Source organism: Hakea prostrata, chromosome 6 (genome assembly GCF_041222555.1).
Source record: "Hakea prostrata isolate BN-2017 chromosome 6, UWA_Hpros_2, whole genome shotgun sequence".
Classification (NCBI taxonomy): domain Eukaryota; kingdom Viridiplantae; phylum Streptophyta; class Magnoliopsida; order Proteales; family Proteaceae; genus Hakea; species Hakea prostrata.
Window position 1 is genome coordinate 28,435,937 of NC_142605.1, and position 9,909 is coordinate 28,445,845.

Below are 9,909 nucleotides of genomic sequence, written 5' to 3' on the forward strand. Positions count from 1 at the left end.
AAAAGGAAAAAAATTAGGTGCCTCGTAGATGTGAGGTGCTGTCGAGCATTTCAACCGTTGGATTGAAATCAATATGGTATTTATGTAAATATATTGAAATGTGGAGTATCAATAAAATATTTTCTGTTGGATTAAAAAAAAGGTGAAATAGATTCCGAATCGGAATCATGATCCAAGTGAGTAGTACGGACTACGATGCTGACGTTCTTTCATTTTGAAGATTATCTAATCTAAGTGCCTCCCTATATAATATAGGATCCCCACAATCAATGATTTGTGCTTTTCAACCAAAAAAGAAATGAAGATTAGCATGCTTGCTCACTCGAGCCGAGTGTAGAGAGAGAGAGAGAGAGAGAGAGAGAGTGAGAAGTTGAGAACTGGACGCAATCGATTGAGAGCGAATCCACCTTCAATTCAGAGCCCGTCAGTTAAAGAAGCATAGAGAAAAGCGAGAGAGAGAAGAACAACTCGTTTGCTGTGCGAAACTTTGTCTAAGAAATCGGTGGGAACTCTCTCTAATCAGGTAGTCAGATTATAGGTTTCCTTGCTTCCTTTATGTCTGAATTTATCCGCTTTAATCTCCGTCTAATTATGCATCCAAAACCCTAATTCGTTGCGACTTGTTCGTGAAATATTTCGTTTGCCTTGTGGGGATATTGGGTTATCAGTTCTTTTTTTTTTTGGTTTTTGATCATAGGGACAATGATTAGGCTTTTTAAAGTGAAGGAAAAGCAGAGTGCTGAGAATGCCAGCGGAAGATCAACCGTAAAGAAGCAATCGGCGGGTGAACTTCGTCTACATAAAGGTTTGCTTTATCTTATAATTTGGTTATCAGAATTTGTTTTGTTTGTTTGTTGTAGAATATTAAGTATTTAAATTCAGTTCTGATCGAGTTTTGGCTAAGTAGAGGTTTTGTTTGGTTCTTTGTGTTCGCTGGAGGTTGTTTTACTAGATGTTCTTGTGTTAAAAGAATTATAAATTGGTTCAGCACAACAATCTTGATCTCCTTACGATGTTCGAATGGGATTTCTCTTCGTTCTTAATGCATAACCGGACGATTTGACATGTAATTTCAATTGGCAAGGTTTCCGTGTTGATTTTGAGCTCCTTCCCTAAGTTACTTTACTTCTAGTGGCACCTTCGGTCATGATAAACTCGTTGAGTCATCTTACTTGATTACTCTGGCCATAAAAAGAACAGAGTATACAATTCCTATTGGCTAATACTGCCAATTGGCCTGATCCTACACTGATATTGGTGCCAGGAACCATGGGGAAAGGGCACTTACCTTATTTATTGTATCTGGTGAATTTTTAAGGTTCTCCTGTTGATCAATTGATAGAATGGAGAAACAAGCTGTGGAAGAACAACTTCCATTAAGATTAGGTTCAATTCACTTCGTGTTTACTTTATCGAATTTGTTTGCAGGCAGGTATTTATGTAAGTAACTAACTAGGCCAGGCTTTTGTGCATGGCTGTGTATGTGCATGGTCATGCCTTCCAACTATTGGATGAGGTGGGAGTGGAGGGGCAGAGGTTTAATAATACATGCCCTCTCCCATTCAATGGTTGAACGCATGACTGTGTACATACATCTATGTGTATTGACCTTTTTATCTAACTATTTTCTCACCTCTATGAATTTATGAAAACTACAAGAAAATTGATTGAGGTGGCATGGCCACATTCAATGTAGGCCTTTAAATGCCCTTGTACGGATAAGAGGTTTAATCAGATCAAAGGAAATAGAAGAACTAGGGTCAGACCTAAGATAACTATAAGAAAAGTGGTAAGAAAGGATATGTATAACTTAGCAAATAGAGTTGGAAGGCAAGGATCCATGTACCTGACCCCATTTAGTTGGGAAAAGGCTTGTAGTTGTTGTTGTTGTATGGATTTATATGGAAGGTGATGGCCCTAGCTATGTATGAAAGAGAGTACGCTGTTTTAATGAACGATACAATAGACAAAAACCTACTTGGGTATAACTTAGGGGATATATTTATTATTGGAAATGATTTAAGTCTATATATTTAGTTTAAGGAATAGATTAAGTCTTTCTTATCTCTTTTCTGTTTGGGGAATAATGCCAACACGTGGTATGCATTCTCCTTGGATTATCACTGATCCTGCAAAATTGTAACTTCTGACTCTTTGACATAGCCGAAGAAAAGCAAAAGAAGTAATATTCTCAGGTAGAAAGTTGGTAAAGGAAGTGGTCAATTGACTTATAATGTATTCAACCCCTAAAAATTGAATTATGATTTTGTAGTTGAGAAAACACACAATTTTGTCAGAAAATTATTCCTTACCTAAAAGAAAAATGTCAGCAACTGACTACAATGGCTTGGTCATGTGTGGAAGCTAGTCATGGCTATGGCACATGCTATAACAGAATAATATGATTTAAATCTCTCATTCAAGACGTGGGTTTTAGTCACCAAACCCACAGAGTATCTGCTCATAAACTGGAGTGGAAGTGTGTTGAATTAAGAGCAAATAATAAGCATCTTTCTTATGGAAGTTTAACCGGGGGAATGCTTAAGTGGTGGGACTGTGTCTAGGAACTGGTGAAAATCATGCTGATACTTGGTGGGGGAGTGTTTAAGCCAAGATTCCTTTCTATCCTCTCCCTGCCATTCGTCTTTTTCTGGTCGCCTGCTGTTTTCAGGCTGATACAGTTACATAGTTCAAAAGAACGAGAAGGCCAGAAGCAAACAAAACCATTAAAGTGAATCGAGATTGGATATGTATATTTGAGTGTCCTTACTACTGTAATGGATTTATTATTTATGCCCAAATATTAGGGATTAAAGTCTCTGACGGGATTCAGTAGTTAGTTTTTATTTCATAACCTTTTAGAATAGCTTCTATTTTGAGGAGAGACTCAAGTTGCAGTGTGCTCTCCCTACCATATGTGGGGTTTTCATATTTTATTTACTTCCATGAAATGTTAAGTAAAGAAGAAGGTGTCATACGCACCATCAATGCTTTCTGTGAGTTACAGTGGCAACTTGGGACTAGTAAAATGCTAGTCAATTTCTAAGTGGGAGACATGGTGCCTTTTCTTTTCTATCTTTTTCTTCTTCTTTTCCCAATGTCGTATTCTACTTTTTCCTTTCATGCGCTTACTGTCTAACTTTAGTATTTAATCTTCGTGGATTATTCTGTCCCTTAGAGTTTTACTGAGTTTTCTGCCTAGGTTTGGACCAGATACATTGATTTCCCTAATGGTTTGCAGTTCACTGCCTTCTTCGATTTCCTATGACAACCTCGTGCTTGCTTGGAGGTTTCTGCTTGTTTCTATTCTGTAAATTCTTTACTAACCATTCTTAGTTTCTTTCTTAATATTTACTTGCTATTCTATGATTTAGCTGCTGTTCTCCTGTGGTTACCAAGTCCAAAATCTTGTTTCAGCAACTTTCTTTCTTTTTAATTTTCCCCCAGTATATCCATGATCCATTGATATATCCAAAGCTGTCCGTTGGATTAACATCTGACTTTGCTAGAGTGTTCATCTCTTAATCTATGACATTTGACTAGAACTTGCACTTGATTGGAACCCATTTTAGAGACTTCTGATTTTACTTTATTGGAGGACTATTGAGAGACCTGCTTTTTTAGCTCTTTTAGGTTTTTGGTTCTCAGCTTTGGGTAGTTAGATATATGTTTTTAAGTATCACATCAGATTGGCCAATATGTCTCAGTATTGGTGGGTGTTGTGATGATTCGTCAATACAGTTCGATATGGTGCAAACCAAGTCCAATACAAGGCCATTATGGTTTTTACAGGTAAGACATACTAGATATGCCTCCTTCAAACCTGCAAAACAAAAACTATGAGTGAAGATGCAACTGAAAGCATTCAAAGGCTTTGTAGGCTTGTTATCATCTTCTAATTGAGTTGGGAGGAAATCATTTCACACAAGAGAAACGGAAAGAAAAGAGGGGGGGGGGGGGACACAATCTTCACAATTTCTAAAAAAGTCTTTGGGGTTTTACAATTCTCAAAACATAGATTGAAACAGATTTGAGAGAAAAAGTGGTAGAGCATTTTGCTGGAAGGGTGCCTTGAATTTTTTCCATCCTCCAGTGCCTTGGGCTGGGGTTGTATAGACTCCTTGACAACTATGATTGGGTCCCTTGAAGTAATGCCTCTCTATTGTGGTAACTGGAGGTCAAACTCCACTTGCCTATTGTCATTTTGCTGTTAAATTTTACTGTATGGAGACGAAGCTATCATTGATAGAACCCAAGACCGAGGTTCAGTTCAAAATACATCTCCTTGACCCTCTTGGTTCCGCCAATGTGCTGATTAAAGATATTGTACTCTTTTTTTCTTCTTTTTTTTCCCTCTTTTTGGTTTTGCCTTAGTTTTAATGCAATCGTCTTGATATCTTCATCTTGGCTGTATTTGTTATGTTTTCTCTTTCTTTTTGCCTAATATTGTGCTTCATTGTGAAATTTTGGTGTAAGAATTGCACTCGGGCCCGGCTGGGGCAGGGCCAGTCCAAGGTGTGGAATTGTAGCTTGACCTAGGGATCACACATGCAAAACCGAGCCTAGCTACCCTAGCCTTAAGTCAGGCTCAACCTGGCCCGCCCCTGGAATGAAGCTTGAACTCAGGGCAGGCTGGGCTTGAGTCTTCTGCCTTCTCTTGCTTACAAACGCCAACACATATTTGAACCTGTCTTTGTATAGATTCTGCACTGGAACTTGAAACTTTTGCCTTATGACATCGCTAGACCTTGCTATATTTAGTCCATAACAAAGAATGAAGTTTCAATATAGGAAAATAGAATTAATGACTTCAGTTCAGTATAAAATTTTGCAAAATGACCTATAAACTGTGACAAAAAAAAAAAAAATATATAAATATATAAAAAAAAATATATATATATATATATATATATATATATATATATATATATATATATATATATATATATATATATACATATATACATAAAAAAAAAAAAAAGAAGGAAAAAAAGCTGATAGTTCTGATTTTGTTGCCATACCAAGAAAACTTACTCAGAATTATGAGTTTGGTTTATTATTTCATAATCTTGTGAAGGAAATGCGAGCTTAATGTCAATGTGGACTATATTTTCTGTAGTGGAACTTCCATCCTTGCCTTTTGTTTGTTCTTTTCAATACCCATCATTCATGAGTCCTTGGTTCAACTTTCTGTCTTCCTAAAGTTTAATATCAGCTGCTTTTGTTTTGTTTTATATATTTGGCAGATATCACTGAGCTGAATCTACCCAAAACAACTGGAATATCATTTCCCAATGGCAAGGATGACCTGATGAACTTTAATGTCACTATTCAACCTGATGAAGGCTATTATCTGTGAGTTCTCTTTTTCCAGGGATGATCCCTACTTGTCAAGGCATTGCCTAGACAATTCTTTGGCATTCAAGTGCGTCCTTGGCTGCCTTGTGTCCAGCCTCCCCTTTGATGCCCCAGGTTGCCTAGATGCCATGATAACTATGTCCAGCCCCTTCCATCCATCTTCTGTTTAATTTTCTCTTGAACTTCTATCTTTCCCCTAAAATTTAAGATTGAAATTCAGTTTGCTCATCTTTTCCTGATGCAGTGGTGGAACATTTTTATTTTCTTTTCAAGTCTCTCCAATTTACCCTCATGAGGCACCGAAAGTTAAGTGTAAGACTAAGGTTGGCGTTCACCTCTAGGCTGTATACAGCGGCCTTCTTGTTTCATTTCTTCATGGCATGTAAGTGTTCTTACAGTATTGTGATCAACCATGTTCTGTCAAACACTTGTTCAGGTCTACCATCCTAACATTGACTTGGAAGGAAATGTCTGCCTGAACATTCTTCGTGAAGATTGGAAACCAGTCCTGAACGTCAACACTATCATCTATGGATTGTATCATCTTTTCACGGTACTACTATTTTCAGGTAGGTCCTTCCTGATTTTTTATGACACTCAGATGTTGATTGTGTGGTTTTCTGTATGCAGCAACCCAATCATGAGGATCCCCTCAACCATGATGCGGCCGAAGTTCTGAGGGATAACCCGAAGATGTTCGAATCCAATGTTAGAAGGGCCATGTCTGGTGGCTATGTGGGCAAAACTTTATTCCCTAGGTGCATGTAGGTTTTGGTAGTATAAAGAGTGGTATTTGGTAAAATATAGATGGTCATGGATCTTAAAGAGCTGTAAATTTTGTTGGAAGGACTTATTTTCTCTTAACCCCTTGGTTTCTTTGGGAAAAGGAAGTTCAGATGGGTCTATAAAAGAATCAGTGCTGAAATTTCGTCTGTTGCTGTATCTTAAGAACCTCTCTTGTGATGTTGGCTTGGGAAGATATTTATTATTTTTCTTTTGTTTTTATGCCGGAAAGTGGTTGAACTTGGGACCCATGCTTGTCTTGGAGTTGAAGCTACTCATTTGATGTCTCTGTTCGTGAATTTTTTGCTCGCTTTCGCACCTAAAACCTTTTGCATTTTTGTGCTTTTCATTTGCCGGAGATGGATGGTTCATGTTGGCTCTCTTGTTTCTACTTAGCTTAGATGTCTTGGTCAAAAAAGTTTGGATGTCATGTAATTGAGATATCCACAGTTCACCAAAATAAAATTTGTAGACTTCTCGAGTTACCAGAAAAAACCAATAGACTGTATGGTTGGAGAATCATCCTATTAAACTGAATTATCTATGTATATCAATGCAAAATTGGAGTTTGGATTTGTTTTACTCACATTCCTCACCACAAATTTTTGGAGTTTGATGAAGTGCATCTCCCTCTTAAACCTAAAGTGGAAAGGTGTGAGGAAATTATAATCTTCTTCTACTTTCAAATAGAGTATCCTAATTTTAGATGTAAGTTTGTTATAATCAACTGATAAAAATGAGTTAATATTTGTATAAATCAATGGGAACAAGGCAAAATGGGAAAGGGGGACGTTAATATGATTGAAATTCAATAACTTGGTTAATTTCAATAACACCATTAATCCGTAAGTTTAGCGATCAGGGTTGGTGGAAGACCCATGCAAGTTTCCAAAAAATGAATGATGTAGATTAAGTAATTGAAGTTCAATTATTGTGGAAATATCAAATGGTTGATATTGATGTATTGAGTATCTGTTATACATTTACATGTAGGAGGTCAGAGTTTGAAGCTCCGCCTATATTAATTATATAAAAAGCGCCTTGAGGATGTAGTCATGGTGCGCGCAAGCTGGCCTGGATGAACCTCATTTAAAAAAAAAAAAAAAAAAAAAAAAAGAAGAAGAAGAAAGAAAAGAAAGAAAAAGAAGTATTCAGCCGATCCCCACTATCCAATTCCGAATTGTTGGATGTTATTTTCTACAAGGCTTAGATAAATTATATTTCGACATAGGCAAAAAAGTAAAGAAAAAAGAGGGTAAGAAAATTAACAAGGCTCAAGTGGTAGTGGATCTCACTTTGCATGCGATACAGGGTACGATCCCTTGCTTCTCCAACGGCTAGGGTTTTTGACCACAAAAAGCGAATGGATGTACACAAACATTTCCTTGGGTGTTGTTTGTTTGCTATATAAAAAGTGAGGTGAGAAAAAATAAATTTTTTAAGCCTATTTGATTAGATAAACCTGAAGATTTCAAATATCTAGAGATTTTAAATCTATAGAGTCATAATTCATAAAATTAATTGTTTGGTTAACCTAATCTATAGAATGAAATGTGTGGTGGATTCATCCTAAAAAACTGTTTAGTTGACGTGATTTCTATAAATGCACAAATATTTAGCGCCTTTATAATACCCATAAATTTACAGATTCACGTTCTTAGTGTAAAAAGATGAATCTCTAGATTTCATTAATCTAGGGATTTTCACAACCAAATGGGTATAAATCTCGTATTCATGAATCCAGAGATTTGAAATCTTTGAATTTATGTAATCAAACAGGCCCTTATGAAATCCCAAAGCATTGATTGGTTTAATGGATGAGAAGGTGATGTTACTTAACTTTTTCCACCCCACCCTTTTATAGTCTCATTAAATCTTTTTCTTTCCTTTTTTTTTATTTATTCTCTCACTCCATTACATGTGGGTCCTATATATTTATTTTTTTCATTCATTTCTATTTACTTTACAAACAAACAATGCCTTAATGATGGATTTTTTTTACCTTAATGATGGATATGCTGTATAAACATAAACTTCTTTTCTTTGATGATGTCTATCCAAAGCCTATCACAATTAGTTGATGATGGGCTCTTCCATTAGGCTTGTATTCTATGTGTTATGTGTTTAATGAAACCTATTTTAGTGCATGAACGCTAGACTAGACCAATTTAATATGAGATACATTAAAATATTTGATTTAATTTATTTCATTAGTTTCAAAACTTTGATGTCTATTAGGCAATACAAGATGTGTTTCAATATAAAAATGCATTTTATTATAACAACATGGGGATGTAGCTCAAATGGTAGAGCGCTCGCTTTGCATGCGAGAGGTACAGGGTTCGATCCCCTGCATCTCCAACAACTAATTTTTTTTTTCCGCCATGAAAAGCGAACAGATACAAACTTTCCTTTGATGGATGGATGATCTGCTCACAAACTTCTTCTCTTTGATGATGTTCATCCAAAGCTTATCACAATTAGCTGAGTGAGCTCTCCGATTAGGGTATTATTTTACGTATTATGTGTTTAATGAAGCCTATCTTTAGTATATGAACACTAGATTGAACCAGTAGTCTAACATAAGATAGATTAAAAAACTTAATTTAATTCACTTCATCACTTTCAGAACTTCAGTGTATTGATAAAATACCAAACACTCTGTGTCATGTTAGGCAATACAGGGTTTGCTTCGAATGAAAGAACACATTTTGGTATGGTGAAAGTGAAATGGGGTTATTACCAAAAAAAGAAAAACAGAAAGTGAAATGAAGTGATTGTTTTATCTCCTCTGTGTCTCAATCTGAGCAACACTCCTCCTTCTTAAGGTTGGTGAGATAACATGTAAACCCACTTTTGAAATTAGACCATTTTTTTCCTTTAGGTGTTAGGCTTCTATGATCATTGCAGAGGATATTTTTCATCTCTTTATAGTTCTTTCACCCACATTTTGTACTTCGCTTGAATATCTTGCTCTGGGGTTGCTTCAGTTCAATTTTTTTTGGTGAGAAGTGCCAAAATTCTGACCTCATGGTCCATGGAAAATTAATAGCACACAACTGTTAATTTATTTGTTTTGTGTCATGGTATGTATGGTAGGTTTTCTTGCTACGTAGCTTTTCACCCTACGGATAATATGTGATGGAGTTAGGAAAGTATATAATTGAATATGTTCTCTTTCCACTACTACATGTATTTAAATCCCATAGCTTGACTTCTTCCACTCTTTTTGCATTGAAGGTCTCTGATTTCAAGTATGGAGAGATTTCATTTGCTAACAAAACGGTCCCTACAACTTTTTTGTGGGATGGTATATATAAGGTCCACGTACACTCATTCATATGGTCGTTGCCTTTACTATGAAAATCTTAATTTTATTTTGATCAACGATGAATGAGATTTCCCCCCCCCCCCCCCTTAAGTTTTTTATAAGTTACAAAATGGATTGAAAGTCCAAACGTATCCATCAAGTAGATCTTAGGAAGCAAGGACACCTAACCCTAATGTCGCATAATGTTATTTTAAGAACTTCCCTTGTTGGGTTTAAATAAAAGTACTCTTTCGGGCATCAAATATGATCCTGTTGTTCTTCTAGTAATGTTCCATCTTATGCTTTCATTTGAGCTACTTAGTCGGGGTGGGGAGTCTGAATCTTTTACTTGTCAGGATAGAGGATTGTGTTCCTCTCATACATCTTCACCATACATTTAGGAGAGAGACCCACCTTTGAGGAGTTTATGGTTCACTTTATCAATCCTTAGAGGTGGG

The 9,909-nt window shown here is 36.2% G+C and overlaps 1 protein-coding gene and 1 non-coding gene across 2 annotated transcripts; both read left to right on the top strand.

Annotated features, from left to right (window-relative positions):
* The first annotated feature begins 275 nt into the window (after positions 1–275).
* LOC149013075 (NEDD8-conjugating enzyme Ubc12-like) lies at positions 276–6,360 on the top strand. The gene is made up of 6 exons (XM_089159621.1): positions 276–523; positions 698–805; positions 5,247–5,355; positions 5,603–5,681; positions 5,795–5,911; positions 5,989–6,360. The coding sequence occupies exons 2-6, from the start codon at positions 703–705 to the stop codon at positions 6,124–6,126; spliced, it is 546 nt and encodes a 181-aa protein (XP_089015747.1). The 5' UTR covers positions 276–523; positions 698–702; the 3' UTR covers positions 6,127–6,360.
* A 2,069-nt stretch (positions 6,361–8,429) lies between these two features.
* On the top strand, positions 8,430–8,502 carry TRNAA-UGC (transfer RNA alanine (anticodon UGC)). The gene has a single exon. It is a non-coding gene; the product is annotated as a tRNA-Ala (tRNA).
* Positions 8,503–9,909: the final 1,407 nt, after the last annotated feature.

Bases quoted from the DNA above. Each gene is read 5' to 3' on its own strand.
- LOC149013075 (XM_089159621.1), top strand. From the start codon at position 703: ATGATTAGGCTTTTTAAAGTGAAGGAAAAGCAGAGTGCTGAGAATGCC. The intron at 5,356-5,602 runs GTGAGTTCTCTT...TTCCTGATGCAG, and splicing joins CCTGATGAAGGCTATTATCT to TGGTGGAACATTTTTATTTT. The intron at 5,682-5,794 runs GTTGGCGTTCAC...ACACTTGTTCAG, and splicing joins AAGTTAAGTGTAAGACTAAG to GTCTACCATCCTAACATTGA.